General features: G+C 40.9%; 1 protein-coding gene across 3 annotated transcripts in view; it reads left to right on the forward strand.

Moving 5' to 3' along the window:
• PLA2R1 (phospholipase A2 receptor 1) overlaps positions 1 to 25669 on the forward strand; it is a 142159-nt gene that overhangs the window by 50660 nt on the left and 65830 nt on the right. For all 3 annotated transcript variants that reach the window (XM_044934832.2, XM_025276141.3, XM_006073133.4), the window contains exons 7-11: positions 6284 to 6478; positions 7602 to 7759; positions 11077 to 11175; positions 14998 to 15110; positions 24606 to 24775. In XM_044934832.2, the coding sequence (XP_044790767.2) occupies positions 6284 to 6478; positions 7602 to 7759; positions 11077 to 11175; positions 14998 to 15110; positions 24606 to 24775 (735 nt within the window). The remainder of the gene's footprint in view (positions 1 to 6283; positions 6479 to 7601; positions 7760 to 11076; positions 11176 to 14997; positions 15111 to 24605; positions 24776 to 25669) is intronic.

Genomic DNA, 25669 nt, shown 5'->3' on the forward strand with positions numbered 1-25669 from the left:
GATAATTAGCATATTCTTTTAGGCAACGGAGAGTCCAAGTACGAGTCCTGAGGCTCTTTTATCCGGGGTTCTGGTTTTCCATTGGTATGTCATTTCTATAGACACAGGGCACAAAGTTCAGAGTCCATTGGGAGGGTGACCATTCATGTAGCCTAATGTTCACAGCCTGGCCTAAGATGGAGTCCAGCTCTGTCTGTTTCCTCCTTCATTCCCCTCTCCTGATGCTCTTAACTCATATTATGAGCATCATTCATAAGGATATATTGAATACATTGTAAAATCCAGGGTCCACAAAGCAGAACTCTCAAGGCAGCTATAACAATGGTAAATATAGTTTTCCACCAATCGCCCTTCACCCAAGATAGGACCAAAGTCCAGAAAGGAATGTTTTCATTTGACATTGCTTTTACCTGGTTTTTCATGTCATCTAAAGCAGTTGATACATTGCCAGATAAGTCAGGAATGTATACACAACATTCAACCTTAATTATAGCCCAGGTCCCTCCTTGAGCAGCTGTGAGTATGTCCAGAGCCATTCTATTTTGAATTACCACTTTTCTCATTTGGATTTGCTCTTCATTTAAGGCTTGGATGGCTTTTTTTCTATCTAGGAGGGCCTGTTTTGTGAAATTAGTCAAGGCCTCTACTTTAATTGTAATGTCTGTTGTCCTTATAGAGGGTATGAATAAGGCAGCAATACTATTGAAACACAGATCTTGTCCAACTAGCATGTAAATAAGATAGATTTACCGGGGGTTGTTGTAGGTTAGGCTTTTGTTGCATTGGCATTTATATCAAATGTAACCCTATGACCTGAGTCTATTGACTGTAGGTCTGGCTTACCCCCAGAGACCAGGGAGAGATTATGATTGTGTCCCAGAGAAGAGCAGAGTGGTTTAAAATCTCCTTGGCGGAGCAGTGACAGCCACCAGGGAAGTCCATCCATCACAGACAGAGGCATAGCCCCACATACCCAACAGTTGGAGGTATTGTGGAGGATGGCGTAGGAATGTGCACGTTGATGAGGCCAAGCAGCAGGAGTTGATTGTGCGGCTTCATCCTGAAGGGGCTCGTCCAGGATCTTTTTTTTCCTTCTTCTTAAGGATGGTCTTAGTCTCTCGAGGGTCAGCAGGGTCCCTCTCTGCAGTCCATTCAGTGTTTTTTGGGTCTACGTGGTATGTTCTCTTCACCCTCGTATGATGGATCCACAGGGCAATACCTGTAACTTTAACTGCAGTAGAGGTAGTTAGAATAACAGTATAAGGGCCCTTTCACCAAGGGGCTAGTAAATCATGTTTCCAATCTTTGACCCATACTTGGTCACCAAGCGTAATCTCATGAATCTGTTCCCCAAAGGGGAACGGCACCCTTTCTTGTACAAACTTAGTTACCCAATTTATTACCTTACCCAGTTCCATCTGCTGCAAAATCCTATCCCCCCCTTACCTGAGGTAAATTTGTTGACATCTCTTTTATTATGGGAGGGGGCCTCCCATACACAATTTTGTATGGAGAATAGCCTTGGGACTGTGGGGTCATCCTGAGTCTGAGCAGAGCCGTCGGAAGCAAGTCTCTATGATCCACTTGGAGAGTCTCTTTAAGTGTCCGGTTGGTTCATTCCACCATCTCAGAACTCTGGGCCTATATGCAGTGTGCAGTTTCCATTTGATGTTTAAACTTTTGTTTACTTGTTGTACTAAGTCCGCTACAAAAGCCGGACCATTGTCTGATCCAATGCTGGTAGGAAATCCAAATCTGGGAACTATTTCCCTAAGCAGTCACTGGGCTACTTCTGATGTTCTTTCAGTCCAGATAGGAAAAGCTTCTACCCATCCCAAGAATGTACATACTATGACCAGCAGGTAATGGTAATGTCTGTGAGGTTTCATTTCAGTGAAGTCCACTCCCAGGTGTTCAAAGGGCAACGTGCCTTTCAGCTGAATACCCAGAGGCTTTTGTCTGTGCCGAGAGGCAGCATTAACCTGTGAGCAGATAGCATGGCCTAGGTGGGTCGCTTGGTGTGTTTGGCTTACCAGAGTGTGTGCCAGCTCCTCTGGTACCAATAATTTGCCACTTGGCAATTCCCACCATCCCTTTTCAGTCTTGATGGCCCCTTCTGCTTTGGCTAACCTGACAGCCGTTGTCCTTGTTTTATCAGGCTAGTGCCATCAGTATATAGGACCCAACTAGGATCTGGAACCTTGTGTCCTTCTTTAAAACAAACCCCAGATACCTTACCTCCTCCTTGCAGATCTGTGCCTTCTTCTTTGACACCCAGTAACCCACTCCAGTGTTATTACCTGGAGAATCCCAGGGACAGGGGAGCCTGGTGGGCTGCCGTCTATGGGGTCGCACAGAGTCAGACTCGACTGAAGTGGCTTAGCAGCAGCAATCTGCTTCCATCAGCAGCTGGAGCAGTGTTTTTGTCCCTTCCCAACATTTTTCCTTGGTCTCGGCAGCCAGCAGCAGGTCATCCATGTATTGTAGGAGCCAACATCCATACTCTTTTGGATGGAATGAGTCCAGGTCAGAAGCCAAGGCTTCCCCAAAGATGGCTGGGGAGTTCTTAAACCCTTGTGGGGGAGTTCAGGTGAGCTATTGTTTGATGCCCTTGACTGGATCTTCCCATTCAAAGGCAAAGATGGGCTGTAACGCTGGGGCGAGGCGTATGCAGAAGGCATCCTTGAGATCTAGGCAAGTATAAACTTTAGTCCTCGGCAGGAGGAGGTTAAGTAAGGTATAGAGGTTTGGAACAGTGGGGTGTAAAATCACAGTAGCCTAGTTGACTAGCCTGAGATCTTGTACAGGCCTATAGTCCTGTCCTTCTTCCTTTTTGACTGGCAGGATCGGAGTATTCCAAGCCGACTGGCACTCTACTAGAATACCTGCTTGTTTCAATCTATTGATGTGGGGCAGTATGCCGGCCCAGGCCTGTATCGGTAGTGGGTACTGGCGCTTTCTAACTGGGATGGTGCCTGGTTTGAGTTCTATTATCACTGGGGCTTGATGTTTAGCCAGCCTGGGGGGAGGGAGGGTTGTCTTCTGCCCAGACCTCAGAGAATAATCAAATTAGCTCTCTCTCATGCTCTTCTGGCCCACCCAGTTCTTCCTTTGGAGGCTCATGCAACCTCCACTCATCTTGGGGTGGTATTGAGAGAGAGAGCAAATAAGTCATAGTGTTCATCCGGAAGGTGGGCCTCTCCTCAGGGGAGAAAGTCACTTGTGCTCCTAGTTTGGAGAGCAGGTCTCTTCCCAACACGGGTACTGGGCACTCAGAAATGTAGAGGAATTCATGAATCACTTGGTGCCCCCCCCACCATCTGACATTTTCTGGGCTGGCAAAACGATTTAATCATCTCTTCTCCCGATACCCCAGTTACAGAAGTAGTCTTTTTGGACAGTGGTGCCACAGGTTTTGTTACTACTGACAGTTCTGTTCCTGTATCCACCATGAAGTCAATGTTTTGGTCCCCCACTTTTAAGGTTATCATGGGCTCTCAGGGACCTGATATCTCTGAGCCCCCCAGCCCTATTTAATTTCCAAGTCAGCAAGCCCCACAACTGTGGGAGCTTCCTCTTCCTTCCTTGCCTTAGGGCATTTATTCTTCCAGTGGGCAAAACCTCAGCACCGGGCACATTGGTTTGGCTGTAACGGGGCCCAGGGCCTCTGTTAGGACCGGTTGAAGGACTGTCCTGTCTCTGGGGCAGAGGAGATTTTCCAGAGGGCCCGAGATAGACTTTCCCAGAGCAGCAGCTAGCATTGCAAATCTCTTCTCTGTTCTCTTTCGTTCCCTCCAGCTCTTTGGCAGAGCGCAGTCTCTGCTTAATTCCAAGGTCTCCCTCCCCTGCCTGTCAGTACTCACCGGGAGAGAAGGGTATAACTTGGGCGGTTTGGCTGGAGCCAGATCCTGGAAGTGTTGTCCAGAGGCTTCTGCCACCAGGATCGGAGCCCGCCGAGGTGGCGGCTCTACGACCTCCAGGAGAGCTGGCGGAGGAACCGTGGCTGCTGCAGGAACTTCACCTGGCCCTGGATCGGGCATTAAGGTGGCCTCCGGTCCTGGTGGAGCACAGGGCCGGTGGGTGCATCATCATCCAGAATGGGGGAGGGGAAGGTCATCCTTGTCCAAATCCTGCCAGATCCCAGAGGGAGAAGGGGGATCGGTGTGTCTTCACCTGCCGGTCAGCAAGGCCGAACCAGAACACCACGTGGTCCAAGACTATTTCTCCCTTAAAGTCCGTTCTGCCTTGGTGGGCTTGATCAGGTGCGGATGAAAACATAGATGGGTTAAATATCCCATGTCCCAGGCCTTCTCCGGAAAAGCCAATTCATGCTCACTTATGTATCCCCCTCCTTCTAGCCTGACAATTTCGAGGGGGTCAAGAATTTCACAGCAGACGGGACACCTCCTGGGGGAAGGCAGAATATGAGCATACAAGGAAAAGTTTCCTGTCACGCGAGTGTGTGTTCCTTGGTTCTTTGTCTCGTCACAACAAAGATTTGGAGCGCCGGACATTAAAGCCCTCGGCGCGTCACAGCTCTCGGGTCTTGGACAAACCATGCTACAGCTCTTAGGCAAATCAGTGTTACAGCTCCATTTTATTTAGAAGATAGCAGGAGAATCCATCCTCGAAGTGGGAGAGCATGCCAACCCAAAGACTCAAAGAGAAAAGAGTGGAGGAGTGCGCAGAGGTGGTGGTGGGGGGAGGAGGGGGGTGGGGAGTGTGTGGGGGGGGGGGTGAATTGGCGGGGGCGTGGAGATAGTGAGAGAGAGAGAGAGAGATAGGTTCATTTTTTAAAAGGGGTTCTGTGATTATGTTTTTAGGTTGATATTATTGATCTACCTAAATGTTCTAACATTCTTCCACTGTGATTCTAATCTCTGTTAGAGACCTAGAAGCAATTTTGAAAGAATGTCTTGTTTCCTAAATTAGCAGTGAAGTTGTTTCTAAGTTAGTGCTGAAGGGAAGCACCCGGTTGTAGGTAATGTGAAGTGAAAGTCATTCAGTCATGTCCAACTCTTTGCAACCCCATGGACTGTACAGTCCATGGAATTCTCCAGGCCAGACTACTGGAGTGCGTAGCCTTTCTTTTCTCCAGGGTGTCTTCCCAACCTAGGGATCAAATCCAGGTCTCCCACATTGCGGGCAGATTCTTTACCCGCTGAGCCACAAAGGAAGCAGTTGTAGGTAATAAAGTAAAAATGCCGTCATCAGCCTGGGGACAAGCTCCTGGAACAAGATGGTCAAAATGTGCACATACACAGCTGCCTTCCCTGCCAGTGTCAAAGCATCGTGGCATTCTTCTCCTGTAAGTCGAACCCAGAGTCCATCTGAGCCCAGAGAGACCCCAGAGGCACTCAGACTGACCCTCAAAATGAAAGCTATTATCTCTGCTCTAGAGAAAGTGGCCAGAGAATTTTGAATTCTTTTCAGCTGAGAATAAATATCTATCCCCTCACCCAGTACTGTATATAAAATCCTTTGAAAGCCATTTGTGTTTCATAATACTCCTCTTTCAGTGTAAAAAGACTTAAATGGCAGCTCCAACTGCTAAATTTTATATATTTTTAATTTAATTATTTTTTATATTGAAGGATAATTGCTTTACAGAATTTTGTTGTTTTCTGTCAAACCTCAGCATGAATCAGCCATAGGTATACATATATCCCCTCTGTTTTGAATCTCCCCCCGATCTCCCTCCCCATCCCACCCCTCTTGGTTGATACAGAGTCCCTGTTTGAGTTTCCTGAGCCATACAGCAAATACTCCTTGGCTATCTATTTTATATATAGTAATGTAAGTTTCCATGTTACTCTTTCCATACATCTCACCCTCTCCTCCCCTCTCCCAATGTCCATAAGTCTGTTTTCTATGTCTGTTTCTCCATTGCTGCCATATAAATAAATTCTTCAGTACCGTTTTTCTAGATTCCATATATATGTGTTAGAATATGATATTTATCATACAACCTAAGCGAGAGTCAGGGTATTCTGACTCTCGTTTAGGCTGTAATATCTTACCAAGTCTGCTTAACCTCTTTGTGCCTTAGCTCATCTGGAAAATAAAGCACTGAGGTCCATTAGACCCTAGATCTAGATCACAGTTGGGATCCCTCTCAAGTCTGAAGACCTAGAAGGATATCGTTTATATGTTATTGTATCATATGCTTCTGTTTTTCAAGTTTAAAAAATAATCACATATTGATGGTGATTTATATTGTGGGTAATAAGTAATGTCAAAATAATTGTGGAAAGTGACATTGTTTTTTTGTTGGTTCAAAAAGAAAATGATGCTTGGAAATACTATGCTACCCACTGTGAGCCTGGCTGGAATCCCCACAATCGTAATTGCTATAAACTGCAGAAAGAAAAAAAGACCTGGAATGAGGCTTTGCAGTCTTGCCAGTCCAACAACAGTGTATTAACAGACATAACTTCGTTAGCAGAAGTGGAATTTCTTGTAACCCTCCTTGGAGATGGTGAGTGCCAGGTGTCTTTGGTTTAAGAGGTATATACATAGTAACTCTCTTTATTAGTAAAGTTGACAAGAAATTAAACTATTTTAAAGTGATTCTTTATGGCACATACATCTGAAATTTCCAAATAATATCCAGGCATGCAAATTCATTGAATTTTTACATAATACATATTAATAAACTCTGTAATACCTCACATATGCCAGATAAATTTGATGATAGGGGCTTGGGGGTTTTCTTTAAAGAGGAAAGGTGATTTCCTGAAACTTCTAATTTAAAAACCTTGAACCTGTAACTTAGTATAGTGGGTACTAGATAGCAGTAATGCGCTGTGGCCATGTAATCCAAGCAAGAAAGGAAGTTCCTAGCAAAATCATTGAAATCATTGGCTTCGAGTAAATTGTTTTTAGTGGAAAGAATCCTCAGCATCTACTTTTATGGCCGTTTTACTGTTAGCTTTTAGTTTGGAGTGAAAACCAAACTTTCTGTCATTGTTCCTCACTCTGCACTGGGATTGAAAGAATCCTGTGGCTGCCTCCATCTCAACAAGTCACTGGACACTCTCCCAGCCACCAATGGTCTCTTCAACCCACCTAGACTGGCAAGCTTTATTTTATTTACTTTTCCAGACACCTCATTTCTCCCATTCAATGCTTCTAAGAGTTTCTGCTCTTTTTCTTTTTTCCTGGTCAAAAGGAAAAAAAAAAAAGTAAAGCTAGACATTATTAAAAGTTTTATTTTTTTAAGTGCCTTTTCTTAATTCAACCAACCTTCCTATTTTCTCTTTTTAGAGTATAAGAAAAACAAGACTTTTCAGACTTACTTTCCATACTGTAGCACAAACAAACTAGTGTTCCAGGAATCTGGCTAGCTCAAGCTTTGTCCTTGCATGACTTTCGCTGTCAGTCTGCCTCACTCATAAACCTATATTGAGCAGATATGGATAGAGGAATGGGAGAAAAGTTTAAGCAGGTTTTTTATAGCAAAACTTTAAACAGGTTTCATTCCATGAAGAAACAAAGGAGCAATCACATGCAAAGTGGTATATATTGGTAACAGCCCCTCTGTGTTACTGTCTTTGCAGATACTAGGATTCTTGTAAGTAATTTACGTTAATCTCTTGCAGAAAATGCATCAGAAACATGGATTGGTTTGAGCAGCCATAAAATTCCAGTTTCCTTCGAGTGGTCTAATGGCTCCTCGGTCACCTTTACTAACTGGCACACACTTGAGCCCCACATTTTTCCAAATAGAAGCCAGTTGTGTGTCTCAGCAGAGCAATCTGTAAGTTGACTCGTTCCATGCTCACTTTGCTGAACTTGTATTGAGAGCCACCTGGGCCAGGGACGTGGGTTGTGGCAGAGACGAACACAGACACAGCGCCTCCTCCCCCTGGGGCTTCCACACTAGGCAGGAAAACACACACACACTGAAAGCACACGCTGGCTGCAGTTGTGATGATCGCTCTGAGGACAAGGGGTCAAGAGAATGAGGAATTTGGGTTGGGACAGCTTCTTCAGACAGGACAGTCAATGAAAGTTCTCTGAAGAGGTGACATTTAATATAGGACCTGAAGAACAAAAATGTCTCTGGAAGAGCAGGAGAACATTTCAGGCAGGAGACCCCAAAGGCAGGCCAAGGCTTGCCTTGTCTGGTAATCAAAACAGAGACCTGGGTAGTACGGCGGTATGAATGGTGGAAGGTGGTAGGGGATGGAGCAGGAAGAATGAGAAAATGTGAGGCTTATAGGCCTGGGATAGGACCCACTAAAGGGCTTCATGGAGATGAAGGCATGATCTGATTTACATTTTTTTTTTTTACAAAATTAAAAAGACTTTATTGGAAAATACAAATATTTGAATACATTTAAAATAAGTGTAGATTCATGACAATATTTCACAAATAACTGATTTTATTTTGTGGCCTATACCTAAGCCCTGTCTTTGCAGTCTTTGGTTTGAAGTATCATATATATATATATATATATTTTTTTTTTTTTTTTTTTGGCTTGTGGATTCACCTCCTCAGTTGACATCACACTCTTTCTTTCTTTTTTTTTTTTTTCAGTTTTAATTATTTTTTACTTTACAATATTGTATTGGTTTTGCCGTACATTGACATGAATCCAGCATGGGTATACATGTGTTCCCCATCCTGAACCCCCCTCCCACCTCCCTCCCCATGGTTTACATTTTAAGAGTAACTGTGGCTGCTCCACAGAGACCTGATTGGTGGTTTAGTCACTAAGTCGTGTCCACCTCTTGCGACCCTGTGGACTGTAGCCTGTCGAGTTCCTCTGTCCATGGAGTTCTCCAGGCAAGAATATTGCAGTGGGTTTCCATTTCCTTCTCCAAGAGATCTTCCTGACCCAGGGATTGAACCCGGGTCTCGTGCACTGCAGTTTCTTTACTGACTGAGCTACCAGGGAAGCCCCAGAGAACTGATCGGAGAAAGATAAAATGGAAGAAGAAAGACTGGTTTGGAGGCTCTTCTTGTGGTTGAATTAGGGTAGTGAATGTGGAGACAAAAAGACAGATTCAAGGATCCTCTGTAAGACAGGAATTGTTGCTGAAATAGATGTAGAGGTGACAGGTAGGTTTTGGCTTGAACACCCACTGTTTCGGTGGATGGTGGCACCATTGATCACTTGGGTGAAGATGAAGGGAAGAACCAGGGAGCCAGGAAATTACTCTGATGGTTTTTAAACTCCATTATCTTCTTAACATAAAAGGATTTCAACACTGTGTGTAACCTCTGAAAATTGTGAATTGATGGAAAATCTTGTTCTTTTCCTCAACATGAATGAAATGGTCCCAGTAACCTTAACATCACACTTATCCTTACTCTAGTCTCTCATTTATCTAAAACCTCTGATTATACAGAATTCGTTTAATCTCAAGCTATTTGACGGTGTTTTTCAAAGTAGGTTTAGAATAGACTTAATCTCTTTGATCAGATGGCTGCTGAACTCACTGGTGGAGTTTTAGGAGGTAACTGGGATCTGAGCAGTTTACTAAATGTTACTTAGGTAGCTTGACAAGGTGACTGTGCCAGCCAAACATAGGAAATGCCTAAGCACTTATTCTTATGACACATTCCATGTTGTAACTCTCAAGGCTGCCACAAGTACATCAGTTACAACGACAGTGCTCAGGCAGTGCTTCAGGGTCACACTTGGTGGAGGCGGTGACCTCTCTAAGTGTTTGCTTGGGTCTAACTCTCCTGAAAGCCACTATAGTATTTGAGGTTTTATTGGTTTCTTAGTTTCGATATAATTAAAGGTGACCTTAATTTCCTATTGACATTCTCCTTTTTCATTTGACAGACGTGAGTATTTCACTTAGCATATTCACAGAACAGGAGCCAATCTGGACAGAGAGATTATTCTTAAGAGAGAAAAGATAGGTTCTAACATCACTGGATGTGTCAGGACCATGCTGCTGTAAGTGTGGTATTTTGTGGCCCCCTTTTAGCAACTTGGTAGCTGCTGAAATAGTAGATACATAAAAAGTAACATTCATTTCTTTGAAGTTGAGCTCAATATGAATGTAATTATTATAATTAACTAGTTACCTAAACATGGTTGATATCTCAATTTGAATCTGAGAGCCTAGGAAACAATTCATTCATCTGTCCATGAAACAGTTATTAAGCAACTACAGTGTGCCTGACACCATCTTAGAACTGAATGGTTTGCTGGAGACTCCATGGGAATGAGCTACAAAGCTGCTTTTATGGGTTAAGGTGTCAACCTCCTACGTGGTATGTTTCTGAGGGTCATGGAAGAGCTGTCTATTCACCTAAATCCTTGCATGCCTGAGACACTAAAATTTCAACTGTGTGGTTTTAGTCTAAAGGTCTGATTGGTGTTAAAATAAAAAATCTCTTGACAGAATAAAATTTTAATCAGTTAGCATTATTGTATTTCATTATTAATGAAGGATATGAGAACAGCTTAGTAGAACTAAGAAAAGACATGCAGGCAGCAGCCTATTATTAAAAGAGGAAATGGAGTGGGGCTTTGGAAAATTCGTGAAGAAGGGTGTCTGGGGTTGAACATGAAGTTCAGCTATGATAATGTTATCTAAAGTTATTCATGGCGCTTTCCAGATACTTCCCCAGCATCAGGGAAGCCCCAAAGCATTCAGTTTAACACCTAGAAGTGATTGGAGAGAAGCAGCAGTATTATCACTTGGTCAGGGAACTAGTTTCATCCAAGTGGTTCTCAAATTGTGCCCCCCACCCCAGACCAGCAGCATCAATATCACCAAGAAACTTGTTAGAAATGCAAATTCTCAGGTCCCACTTACCTTACTGAATGAGACACACGGATCCCAATCATCTGTGTTTTAATAACCCAGGTAATTTTGGTGCACACAAAAGACTGAGAATCACTACCTATCCCAAAACAAAAACTGAGATCAGCTTAATGTAAAAGTCAAATCTCCCTCTCATATGTCGGGAATCAACCCAAGATCCTAACACATTATGCCATGCTGAAACACGCATTATTAATCATATTTTAATCCAAAATAATTAATGCTGACTATGATCATCAGTAATGGAGTGCATTCATTCATCCTGTATCATTTTCCTCCTAGGAGGGACACTGGAAAGTTAAAAATTGCGAAGAAACACTTTTTTACCTTTGTAAGAAAACAGGCCTTGTCCTTTCTGACACTGAATCAGGCTGTCAAAAGGTAAGAGCTGTGAACACTGCAGGGACTTCATAACTAGAATTATTTATCCACCATCAAATTAAAGTGAATCTCTTTTTCCTGCCTTGGCTCCCTTTTTCCTCTTTCCCCTTTCTCCCTTCCTTCCTGCTTTCCTTCCCTCCTTTTTTTCTGAATGGGCTATTGCAACAAATCAGACAATTATCAGCTAGGACCACTCAAAGGATTTACAGCTCTGTGAAGGATTGTCTTAGCATCCTCTTCCACCCAAGACAGCTTTTCTTTAGAGATAAGAAATGGAAATGATCTTGTTCTACCATCTTTACAAACAATGCTGTCCTGTGATGCCCTGTCTCACACGTGGCTTTCATTGTCTTCCAATGAAGACTATCAGAGTGAAAGCAAAAGCATTCCTTTAAGTCAGAGTGACCTTCTGCACTCACAGTTCCGCCTTCACTTTTCTTAAACTTGAATAATTGAATAAAATACAATAACAAAGAGAAATGTATGTTTGCGATATATTATTACAATATTATACATCACATTATATTATTAAAATATATTATTTACTATAAAATATAATATTCTTAAACATTACAAATAGTTATTTATTAATAAATATTAGCATATTTATTAATATATAATAGAATGCATTTATTATTATTTATGTGTGTGCTCAGTCGTGTCTGACTTTTTGCAATCCCACGAACTATAGCTCACCAGGCTCCTCTGTCCATGGAATTTTCCAGGTAAGAATACTGGAGTGGGTTGCCATTTCCTACTCAAGGGGATCTTTCAACCCAGGGCTCAAACCCATGTCTCTTGCATCTCCTGCATTGGCAGGTGCATTCTTTACCACTGTGCCACTTGGGAAGCCCCCTGTATATTATTTAGGAAAAAGATAAAAATACTTTATTATTTTAAGTAATAAACTATTTCTGGTACTTGAACTATTTTCAGTACTTAAAAAATAAAAACGTACTTAATACTTTAGGTTTAAACTTTAAAGACAAAAAATAAATGTTCTGTTTTAAATTTCTTAAAGTACATTCAATATTCTGTAGTAAGGTACCAAAAATTTACCTATCAGTATCCTTAGCACATGTGTTCTCTCTTTGTGTGTCTCTCTGTATCTCTGTTTCTCTCTCACATGCACACACACCTAAAAATTCTGAATTTAACTATTTGAGATTTTTATTCTGTGAATCTTAAAATGTTCACAAATCTGGTTCTTATGCAGTTCTCTTCTAATTATTTTCTCTTCTAATCCAATTCCAATTAAATGATGACCCATCTCACCAAAAACTGCATTTAATTCATTAATCAATGTATAAGTAATCACTCTTTATACATTAGCTGAACAATACATGTGCCATAACTGACATGTGACCAAACATTTGTCCTAATGACTACAATTCCTGAATTAGTTATAGCTGATCTCTAATCTCTATCTGATTAGAAATATTGAAAAAAATCTGTTTTACAATGGCTTTCAAGGCAACTCAACTGTTTAATTTGTGTTGAAAGAGTAATTAACTTCTTACCTGGCAGAAACAACTGATGTTCTATTTAAATTTTCATACACTGCTTTCCTCTTTCTGACCAGCATTACCACTATTTAAGGATTATGAGTTCAGAGCCAGTTTTTAAATTTTATGGCAAAATTTAATTAATTTCTTTATGCACCTACCTACAAATATAGATTTGAAAGTTCTTTTCTTTTAGCTAATTGCTTTAATGCAATTCTCTCAACAGTCTGCGCATGCAAAATCACTCATAAAATAAGTCTTGATAATTTCATAGCAGAAATTTAATGAGATTTTTATTCCCATCTGAGTTACTTTTAGGGGACTTGGTAATAAGAACAATTGTTTCAGTATTCTCAACATCATCATTTCATTTAAAAAGAAATGCCATCTCATGGACAAAGGATATTCACAAATACAATCAATTATTCTTCCCACTTTCATTGTGTGGACAAAGGCTTGTGGCAAAGAGCCTTTGTTTTTCTGGTTATTATTATGCCACATTCCACCCCCCTCCCATTTTCTTAGAGCCTGTTCAGTTCTTGGTTGTGTTTTGGTTTGTTTATTTTTCTAAACAGCCTATGATCTAAAAACCACTAATGAGTAAGGAGGACTTTGTCAGAAAGGTCAAATTGTCAGCCTTCCTCCTCCTGTCCTTCCAAATACAAAAGCAGCCTAACCTCCCTGCCCCCACTGGAGTGATCCATGGAGGGGCTCTGGCTGACGCTGTCAATTACTCACACGGAGAAGACTGAGAAGAGAAGTTAAGGGAATGAGTTCTGAGCACATCCTGGCCGGCTAGATGTGGCACTGCTGTGTGATCCATACCTCATTTAATAATGTTTTGAACTAAAATAGCTTATTTCTAAAATAAGATTTTTCCCTAATTTAATGCAAAATCGAGACCTTTATGGCAGAATCATTTTATATATGGTTAATATCTGGCAAGCATTGGTGTGACACAAAATGAAATGTATTTTAAAACTGGTGAATACATAAAAATAGATTGATAGAAGGGATGTGATTTTATAATATTGGAAGAAAAATAACTAAAATAGCTTGGTTGAAATATAGAAGTCTAATGAATCTGTCGGAGAAGGCAATGGCAACCCACTGCAGTACTCTTGCCTGGAAAACCTCATGGACAGAGGAGCCTGATAGGCTGCGGTCCATGGGGTCGCTAAGAGTTGGACACGACTGAGCAACTTCACTTTCACTTTTCACTTTCATGCATTGGAGAAGGAAATGGCAACCCACTCCAGTGTTTTTGCCTGGAGAATCCCAGGGACGGGGGAGCCTGGTGGGCTGCCGTCTATGGGGTCGCACAGAGTTGGACATGACTGAAGCGACTTAGCAGCAGCAGCAGCAGCAGCAGCAATGAATCTGTGTCTCCTATATCATATGCTTTTAAAGAATAAGCCACCCTTCTTCACTCCCAGGACTGAGCCATACACATTTGTCATTTGACAAAGCTTGTTTGCTTTCTCTGTAAATGGGTTGATTTAGCCATTTGATTTAGGAATAATCTTCACCAAAAAAGTATTTTAGCCAATATCTATTTGGAAGCTTGATGACCCAGTTAAGACCATCCTGGATTGCACCAAAATTAGATTTCAAACCAGCTTATCCATTAGTCTGACTTTATTTGAGTCCCTAATCTCAGTGAATCTTAGTAGGATAACATGAAATAAGCAATATGCAAGAAACTTGAAAAAAAATACAGTACACTCATACCTAGATCATATGTCCTCTTTGCTCATACTGAGCTCCTGGCTCTATTCTAGGGTTTCTGCTGACAGTGTCTTCCTTTGATTCTCAGAACAACTCCATGGATACTATTATTATCCCTATTTACAGAGGGGAAAACTGAGACATGGAGGGATTAAATAAGGCCACATGATAGTGGAACCAGAATTCAAATCTATGCATTTTGTGCTCAAAGCCAACACGTCTCACTTTTGGCATGCTGCAGGAAATAATTACATGAAATCCTATAAGTCTGAACAGACTGTGTGTGTGTGTGTGTGTGTGTGTGTGTGTGTTTGAGAGAAAGCAATCTCGCGTGAACATCCTTTTATTTCCATTTGGCATAAATATTTTAAATCAGTTCATTAGGCTTTAAGATTAATTAAATAAATGTAAAAGTGGCTATAGCTAATGGCCTTACCATTAGAAAGATATCAAAGACATCAAGACAAACATTCAAGTCTTAAGTTTTGAGTGGGTCAGAGAAAAAAGAGGTAAATGAGAGTACACTGAAAAATATTTTACTATTCAACTAAATCAATTGTGTCTTTAATTTTCCTTTTCCTTGTTTAAGGGATGGGAGAGACATGGTAAATTCTGTTACAAAATTGACACCGTCCTTCGAAGCTTTGACCATGCCTCCAGTGGTTACTACTGTCCTCCTGCGCTTATAACCATTACAAGCAGGTAAAATTGAAATTTTCTATCAGAAACATACTGCTTTTTTGACATAAGGGCTCTTGGAATGATAAAATGTAACCACAATCAGTAACTTGTGAAAATCTAAAATGTACCATGCAATAGAACATTAAATTATTTAAATTATTGATTTAGATGAATTTAAACCATACAATGTTATTTTTAAATTGATTTTTGAGGAACAAATAGTAATAAATCTTTCCATGAAGATTTATTATCTAGCTATGCTAATATATTCAGTTGTATGTATATTTTATCTAAGTGCCTATAATAGGCAAGAAATATGTTATTTAAATATGAAGTATTTTTTAACATAATGTATGTATCATGTGGGTTTTTTTTTAATAACAAAAGTAAGTAAAACTGTAGAGGATTTTCAAATGCTTCTCTATTGCCTCTCTGGTCTGTGTTTGTTTAGATTTAGATTTCTCTGTGCACAGATGTCTTCTCCACACAGAGACACTGTGCCCTTTTCACACTCCATACAATGTGCAACGTGCTGCAGATGAGTAGCAGGAGATAAAAGTATTAACATCAGAAGTGACCTCAGTGTCACTATCAATGCCAGGAGGACAGTGAGAGCTTGGAGACTGACTCTTCCAGGCAGAAGATAGAAGCAAGGCAGAACTCTTCAGTGGTTCCATGAGAAACTATACCCACCGAGCTAGTTACTTGCTTTTCTCCCGAGGTCATTGCCTTTAAAAATATCCGTTGAAGACCAGGAAACAGAACAACTGATGCCCTGGTTTTATCTAGAGACCCTTCATATGCAGGTCTAAACTGTAGGAGGAATTCTAGGTGCTTTCTCTGTTCACCCCATATGGGAAGTCAACATTCAAAGCCATCAGTTTGTTTGTTTTTTTTTTTCCTTAAATATTTATTTATTTGACTGCACTGGGTCTTAGTTGCAGCATGTGGGATCTAGTTTCCTGATTAGGGATCAGATCCAGCCCCCCTGCATTGACAGCACAGTCTTAGCTACTGGACCACCAAGGAAGTCCTGTCTCCTCTCACCTCTTACCTTCTTTCCCAGTCTTCCCTCCAAACAAATGCACAAGAGTGCGTGCACACACACACACACACACACACGGGAACAGACTGACAGCATTTGGCAAAATAAATCACCTGATGAAACATTTGATACTCAGGAGACCCTTTTATGGGGTACAGCACCACCTCTGATGTATCTCAGTGTTGTTTTCAGTTCTGCTTTTCTCCTTCCCAGAATAGCTACCAAGGCAGAATGAAGTCTTTATCCTTAGCCTTGTTCAATCCACCCACAAGTTTATGAGACAGCCTTGGGCCGAAAGTCCTCCAGCCAGTAAGTCAGCACTGGGCTTTATTCAGGAGCTTGACCAACGAAGTTATGCTCTTTCAATAATTATAATTAAATGTTTTTCACTGAAGAAAAAGGTCTAATTATTTCACCTCTTTTTATATCTTATTCTTCCATTTTTGTATCTATCACACACCTGGCACTGTGTTAATTACTTTTCATATGTTATCTGACCATGCAAAAAGTCAACAGTCAAGAGTTTATTAGAAAATTACTTATTGACTATCCATATTGTGGGAGGCATCATATTAAACACCAGCATGCTATACAAAAAAATAAGTAAAAATAAAAGGCACCACTTGCAGGCCAGCAGCTAAAGAGTTTGAACATAGATGCCTGAAAAAGTGAAGAAAGTGAAGTAACACAATAAATGGATAAACTCAAAGTGACATTACAGATAACTCACAGTGCCAAAGTAGCCCAAGTAAGGCAGAAATCTGTTAGAATTCAAACACTTCATTTCGAATTGAACCTTTTGGGGACCTCATGTAAAGGGCAGAAAGTGTCTGGAAAAAAAACATACTCTGTTTCATTTCCTCCAAATCTGGATACAGGGGTATGTTGTGAATACTATAAATTTTTTCTCTGATAAACTATTCAATAGCCAAAGCTAATCTATAGTACAACCCTAGAGCAGATCCAGATTCAGATGCATCTGTTTCCATCCCCTCCTCGACCTCTTAGGCCCCTCAGGTGACCTTTGGCTGGCATGCTACTCAGTCACCAGTCAACCCCCCGATGTACTACATGTTAATTCCAATGAGCCAGCCCGCCCAGGTAGCTTATGTGCATGTACACTGCCCTGCAAACATGTCTATATCCAAAGCAGTGACTCCAACATGGGACATGGGAGTTGAGGAAAGGAAGGGAGGGTCTCATGCTCTTTTTTTTTTTTTTTTTTTCATGCTCTTGATTTTTATTCACTCAGACCTTATCAGTTAAGAAATGAAGACCCACACCACACCGTTCTTTAGTGTTGTTGCCCTGAGTCTTCGTGGCTAGTGGGCTTCTTTAGCTGCAGAGAGCTGGGGTTACTCTGTAGCTGTGGTGTGCTCTCAGGCTCTAGAGCGCTGGCTCAGTAGTTGTGATGCACGGGCTTAGTTGCCTGCAGCGTGTAGGATATTCCCGGATCAGGGATCAAACTTCATGTCTCCTGCAGTGGAACACAGATTCTTATCCACTGAACCACCAGGGAAGTCCACCATACTGTTCTTTGAATAACAATACACTTTTGAATATTTTTCAACAGCATGTTTTGTCTGAGAAGGTTGGGCAGTAGATGGACTGTCTCCTCCGAGTATCCACTAGCAGCCTGGGTAATCATTTTCTTCCATTACTGATTTCCTGTTTGAGTTAAGACACTCCTGTCACTCACCGGTACCCAAGCTTGTAGTTGCTAATTGATTTTCCACTCTTCTGCACAATTGAGCGACAGATTTGATGGGCACAATTAGAACCACCTGCTACAAATTACGTATTTCTTTTGTTATCGGGCAACTGCTCCTGGTTTAGGACTTTTAACACTTTGTAGAATAGAGAGGGGAAGAAAAATGAATCCTTACTGCTGAATTTGCTTGCTGTTAAAAAATTTCTGAGGCCTGGCCACTTTGCTTTCAGACAGACCACAGATGCAAAACTTGAGTTCTAAAGTTACCTTGGATAATTGTCTGCTGCTTGTGCTGCTGCTAAGTTGCTTCAGTCGTGTCTGACTCTGTGTGACCCCATAGATGGCGGCCCACCAGGCTCCCCCGTCCCTGGGATTCTCCAGGCAAGAACACTGGAGTGGGTTGCCATTTCCTTCTCCAATGCATGAAAGTGAAAAGTGAAAGGGAAGTCGCTCAGTCGTGTCCGACTCTTGGTGACCCCATGGACTGTAGCCCACCAGGCTCCCCCGTCCCTGGGATTCTCCAGGCAAGAACACTGGAGTGGGTTGCCATTTCCTTCTCCAATGCATGAAAGTGAAAAGTGAAAGGGAAGTCGCTCAGTCGTGTCCGACTCTTGGCGACCCCATGGACTGTAGCCCACCAGGCTCCTCCGTCCGTGGGATTTTCCAGGCAAGAGTACTGGAGTGGGGTGCCATCGCCTTCTCCAGGATAATTGTCTAAATGCATATATATCTAAATGCATATATATCTATACCTTGAATCCATCAGCCATGGAATATTTGTACAAAATAATCCAAAACACATTCGATTTTGACAGTTTTTCCCAAAGTGAGAAATGATGCAATATCTCATTTTCTCCTAAATTTAAATATGCATTATTTGCAAGCATTTTTACAGTCCTGCCATATTCTTGCAACCACAATATCCTCCAAACACTTTTACAGTTAACTTTTGTGTGTGGCAAAATATACATAATATAAAGCTTTATCAATTTAACCATTTTAAGTGTATGGTTCAGCGGCGTTAAGTACATTCATTTTATTACACAATCATCACCACCGTCCAGCTCCAGAATATTTTTCATCTTCCCAAACTGAAATTTTGTATTCACTAAACACTAACTCCCCATTTCCCCTATCCCCAGCCTTTAGCAACCACCGTTCTACTTTCTGTCTCTATGAAGTTGGCTGCTCTAGTTACCTCATAACTGGAACCACTCAGTGGTTGTCCAGTTGTCCTGGTTTATTTCACTTAGCCTAATGTCCCCTGTTGTTTAGTTGCTAAGCTGTGTCTGACTTAGTAACCCCATGGACTGTAGCCCATCAGGTTCCTCTGTCCATAGGATTTCCCAGACAAAGGTAGGAGTGGGTTGACATGTCCTTCTCCGGGGCATCTTCTCAACTCAGGGATTGAACCCACATCTTCTACATTGCAGGCAGATTCTTAACCGCTGAGCCACCAGGGAAATCCATAATGGCTTCTAGGTTGCTCCATATTATAGCATGTGTCAGAATTTTTTTCTTTTTGAAGGCTGAAAAACATTCTATAGTATGTATATTCTACATTTTGTTTGCCCATCCAACCACTGGTAGAAAAAAGATGCTTCTATTTTTGACTACTGTCAACAATGCTGCTGTGAATATGGATGTCCAAGTATCACGTAACCCCTGCTTTCAGTTACTTTGGGTGATACACCCAGAAGTGGAACTTCTGGATCATATACTAATTCTATGTTTAAGTTTTTGAGGAATACCCACACTGTTTTCCATGGGAGCTTCATTTTACATTCCCACTGGCAATGCACAAGAATTCCAGTTCCTCTACATCCTGACAAAAGCTTGTTATTTTCTGTTTTTACATAATAGTCATCCTAATGAGTGTGATGGGACCAGATGCCATGATCTTCATTTTTTGAATGTTGAGCTTTAAGCCAACTTTTTCACTCTCCTCTTTCACTCTCATCAAGAGGCTTTTTAGTTCCTCTTCACTTTCCGCCATAATGAGTGTGAAGTAGTATCTCATTGTGGTTTTGATTTGCATTTTCCTAATGATTAGTGATGCTGAGCATCTTTTCATGTGCTTATTGACAGTTTATATCTCCTTTGGAGAACCGGTCTATTCAAGTCTTTTATTCATTTTTGAATTAGAGTGTTTGTTTTCTGTCATTGATTTGTAGTTCTTTATATACTCTGGATATTAATTGCTTATCAGATACATAATTTGCAAATACTTTCTCCTATTTGTGGGTTGCCTTTTATTCTGTTGAATTGTCCCTTCATGTGCAAAAGTTTAAATTTTGACTAAGTCCAATTTATTCTTTCTTATTTAGTGGCCTGTGCTTCTTAGTGTTTTATCCAAGAAATTACTACTATACTCACTGTCATGAAAAAATTTCCCCTATGCTTTCTTCTAAGAATTTTAGTTTTAGCTCATATGTTTAGGTCTTTGATCCACTATGTAAGTGGTGTAGGCTAAGAGTCCAGCTACATTATTTTGTAGGTGGATACCCACTTTTCCTAACATTGTTATTGAAAAGACTGTCCTTTCCTCAATGAATGGTCTTGGCAACCTTGTGAAAAATCATTTGACCATACATGCAATGGTTTATTTCTAGATTCTCTATTCTGTTCCATTGCTCTATATGTCTGTCTTTATGCCAGTATCACACTGTTTTGATTACTGTACTTTTTAGTAAGTTTTGAAATCAAGAAGTATAAGATCTCCAACTTTGTTCTTCTTTTTCATGTTTGTTTTTGCTCTTTGAAGAGACTGTGTTTGAGATTCTGCATGAATTTTAAGATGGGTTTTCTATTTCTGTAAAAGATAAATCAGGATTTTCACAGGGATTGCATTCAATCTATAGGTCACCCTGGATAGAATGGCCATTTTAACAGTAAGTCTTCCAAACCATGAAGATGGAATGTCTTTCCATTTATTTGTGTCTTCTTTAATTTTGTCATTTTCAGTGTACAAGTCTTTTGCCTCCTTAGTCAAGTTCATTGCCACGTGTTTTATTATTTTTGATGCTATTATAAATGGAATTGTTCTCCTTTTCATTTTTTCACTGTTAGTATCAATAAATAAAAATGCAACTGATTTTTGCGTGTTGACTTTGTATCCTGCAACTTGCTGAATTCATTGATTAATTCTAACAGTTTTCTTTTTGGTAGAGTGCAGTTCAATTTCTTTTAAAAAACACATTTTGGTGACTATTTTTAAAATTACACAATAGAAACATTCTCATTGCATTTTTAAATTAAAATTTAATGTTTAGCACCATGAACAACAGATTCTTCTCAAGGTGATGGAAATTCAAGATATACCTTTTTTTTTCGTATTTACATTGGAAATAAACATTTGATTTCTTGCCTTTTTAAGGGGTTGATGCTGAAATTTTGTTCTGATTTTAAGAAGTATTTGCCTACAAAACTTGATTTTATAATTAGGTATATACATAAGCAAAATATTTTATCATTGTGTTTCTAAAGAATAACAATTTTTACTTTACTGAATACTCTAAAGATAACTAGTTCAAAAAATATATAAAAATATGTAAATGTGGTTATTTTTCTCTTAAATCATAATATTTGAGTTAACCTCAGTGAAATCAGATAAAAAGTCCAAATATTATGAATCCTTGGAATATTCTCAAATGAAGAATTCTAAAAGAAAGGGCCAGAAAAGACTTTAAAAGGTCATCCACACTATTACCTAAAGCTAGAGTTTTCACAACCCTGTAAGTGTTTGAAACCAAATAGTGAGTGATAAAGAATGTAAAATGATCTCTGTTTCTTTATCAGTTGGAAACAGACACTCAAGAGACTGCATGCTATTTTTCAGGGTTAATTTCTTAGAGTACATGGTTTAGAAAAAAGATATAGTTGCTGAATTTCCCTATTAACAATCCCATTTTCTAAATTGGACCAGAAAACTAGATTCCTGTTTTTATCTGAAGGTTATGGTGGCTCAGACAGTGAAGAATCTACCTGCAATGCAGGAGACCTGGCTTCGATCCCTGGGTCACTTCTGGTTCTTCCACAGCCTTACCTGGCCCCAGTCTTAGCATCATGGATTCTGGAAGCAGAGATAAAGACAGAGGCTCAGCCGATAAATGGAGCCTCTTTGGACCAAGATCCTTCCAGAAGTCTGATTCAGGAGGTTTTGCCATCTAAGCCTACAAAGGAGCCCAGAAACCTTCTCCAATGGAAGTGATGCACACACAAGCCACCCAAAGGGTCAAGGAGCCAGCAACTTTCAAGCCGCCCAAGTTGGATATCCCAGTGATAGAAGGGACAAAACAGCTGCCATGGGCCCACAATCTCAAACCCCAGGACTTGAATGTTCTCACACCCATTGGCTTTCTGTTCTGGGGACTCTGCATCGAGGGTATCAAGCCCAGCTCCCTTTTACCTTGGCTCTTTCCTGGTGTCTCAGATGGTAAAAGCATCTGCCTACAATGTGGGAGACCAGGGTTCCATCCCTGGGTCAGGAAGATCCCCTGTAGAAGGGAATGGTGACCCACTCCAGGACTCTTCCCTGGAAAATCCCATGGACGGAGGAGCCTGATAGGCTACAGTCCATGGGGTCGCAAAGAGTCGGACACGACTGAGCAAATTCACTTTCACTTTCATGGTGGCTCAGATGGTGAAGAATCTACCTGCAATGAAGGAGACCCAGCTTCCATCTCTGGGTTGGGAAGATCCTCTGGAGAAGGGAAAGGCTTCCCAGTACTCCAGTACTCTTAACTGGATAATTCCATGGTTAGAGGAGCCTGGAGGGCTACAGTCCATGGGGTCACAAAGAGCCAGACAAAACTGAGCAAATAACACTACTATAGGATTTAATATATGAGTATTATATGTAACTGCTTAAATGGTATATCTGCCAATTTAAAAAGCAAGTTTGTATTGCTTTGAGCAATGATAAATTGTTGTAAAATAGCAAATCAGAGTAGACTGCTGCTGCTGCTGCTAAGTCACTTCAGTCGTATCCGACTCTGTGCGACCCCATAGACGGCAGCCCACTAGGCTCCTCTGTCCCTGGGATTCCCCAGGCAAGAATACTGGAGTGGGTTGCCATTTCCTTCTCCAATCTAAATGAATCTAAAACAGAGGACGAAAGTAAAGTGTTGTCATGAATAATGATACCAGAAGCCAAGCTCACAGACACCACTCTCTCTCTCTCTCCATTATCTGATAAATGCTGTAGCGCAAGGTAATAGAAGCAGCAGCAATATTCCCTGGGTTTAGAACCAGCACAGTGACTAGTGGTCCTGACCAGCCTCCATGGTGCAGAGCCCTGCTGGCCTCCTAGCATTGCAGTTTCAGGCACCATCTGGCGTGATAATAATGCTACTCTCCCTCAGAAGGGAAAAGGAAAAACAGATCTTATGTTATGAGAGCATTAACTACTGAAAGTCTAGGAAAAATTGCAATAGCATCTAGATAGCATTTACTTTTATAGACCTTCTTTTTGAAGCATATTTTTTATGTAAGTTTCTGCCACTGCAATCTGATTTTAAAAATAATTTTAATAATTTCAAGTGTATGCCTTTTAGATTATCAATAGAGTAGCTGCATAAAATACTAAAGGATATGGTTTGCAAGATGAGGGTCATGGATGCTTGATATCACTGTTGCTGGTGATGCTTATAAGGCAGTTAAAAAGTTTGCTTCTCTGTGTTCTTTTCTCTTTCCCTTCAGTTATCTCCCTTGAGACTCCTCCATTCCTGAATGACCCCATCAACTTCCCTTAGCAAGTTAAAGATCCACCATAATGAAAAAAATCCAAAATTGGATGAAAAAGTCTAATTTGCTCTCTCCTTCAGTATACCTTTGGTAATTTCATCAGGCCTTTCCTCTCCCATTGAGTTGACGGGTCTGGCCGAAAGTTACCATTGTTTGAAAGGTGTTTTTTCAAAACAATATATGTATTGAAAGTAAATTTTTCAAGATAGTTTCCAACTTAGCTTAAAATTTCAATGCTGGTTAAATTTTAACCCATGTTTCTGTCAAGCATGTATACAAATTTTCTAGATTCTGCTTTTGATGCCGTCATGGTGAGGAGGGAACCGTGCCATCAGTCAGTGAACACTAATTCATTCAGCTGTTTGGGGAAGTATAGTGGGTGTACTTCTCTGGATTAGCTCCTAGTGTTTTAAATTTATCTTCAGTGAATAAGCACATCTGAACACATTTGAATAAGCCAATGACTCCCTGCGCCTGTGCACAAACTGATTTGGGAGACACATAATTGCTACTCTGATTTCTGTTCCATTCTTACCAGGCAAGTGTGGTAAGTGGGTGCAAGTGAACTCTATCAGCAGATGCTCATTCGGAAAAGCAGAGTATCCTTCCTTTTCCCCCCACCCCCGGAGGCAGCTGCCCACCACATGCACATTGCAGCATGGTGTGTGCTCTGTGGCCTAATTACACCACAGGGCACAGGCTGCACCAAGAAATGCATTGCTAGCATTCCGGCCTTTACAAGCTACACTCTGAAGCTGGGCTGGACTGTTCCTTGAAAGAACTGACCACCAACTTTGAGGATCAGATTCTCCCCACTCATATATTTCTGGGAATTGCACTTATGTTTGGCATTTATTAGCAATGTTCAGGATCTTTGAGTATTTTTCTGTCCCATATTCTAAAGAATTCATGAGAAATGCTTACTCTGGTGCCATTCTGTGCACCTCATTATGTTTTAATGACATTTTTTATTGCCCAGAAACTTACTATAATCATTTCCTTTTCCCCTTTTAAGGTTTGAACAGGCTTTTATTACCAGTTTGATCAGTAGTGTGGTGAAAACGAAGGACACTTATTTTTGGATCGCTCTTCAAGATCAAAATAATACAGGAGAATACACTTGGAAGACGGCAGGGCAGCAGTTGGAGCCGGTGAAGTACACACACTGGAACACACGTCAGCCCCGTGAGTAGAGGGCACCGTCACACCACTTTGCCCTCCTGTTTTCTTTACCCCCAGATTCCATCCACCTTGTGGTCCACCTCCTTTGAGTCTTCCTTAGTGTTTTTGTAAGGCATAAATCAACTAAAACAATTACCACAGGTTCTCAGGGGGTGATATATGGCTGATTGTTTTTAGAAGTATAATCCCGATGAGTCATTTGACAAGTTCAAGGTATAAATTCATTGCTCAAGATCACACATGCCTTTATTAGCAGAAGTCCAGTTTCTCCCTCCTAAAATCCCTTCCCCATCCGCCCTAATTGTCTAAGAATCCTAGGGGCTTAATCAATCCAGAAAAGTCTGTTACTCTTCAAAACAGAGCGAATGGGCATGTTTGAGCACATCTAATATGTTCACAGTTAATGCCAGGTGACTTTGCTGTGAAATGTTAGTTAGGTAACATTCTTGCTACTTCATCTCCTCCATGGATTTCTGTGGTACCTTAGCTGGGATTTCAGTTACAGGTCTATTAATTCTTCATTTTCTTATGCTCAGCTCTGGATCCCAAAGTATGAAACTGTGCCAGAGAATCTAATGGTTTCAGCCACAATCTACACTAGAATCAGCCCCGCAGACCAAGCTTTTAGGTCACTGTGTTAATCTTAGGCCAACAACCTAGATCCAACACACCTTTATCTCACTCTGAGCCGTTTGGATGCCTTGCTCCCTTTCTTGCCTGTGGATCTCCAACAAGCCTACCCCAGACAACAGGCAATAGGTTACCTTCAAATCTGTATCTGGAGGAAATGAGTTAGAGGCCTCAAGCTCTTCCCTGAGGAAAGATAACTATTATTATAATATTATAATAATTGCTCAGTTCAGTTCAGTTCAGTCACTCATTGGTGTCTGACTCTTT

The sequence above is a fragment of the Bubalus bubalis genome, chromosome 2, assembly GCF_019923935.1.
Source record: "Bubalus bubalis isolate 160015118507 breed Murrah chromosome 2, NDDB_SH_1, whole genome shotgun sequence".
Taxonomy (NCBI): Eukaryota; Metazoa; Chordata; class Mammalia; order Artiodactyla; family Bovidae; genus Bubalus; species Bubalus bubalis.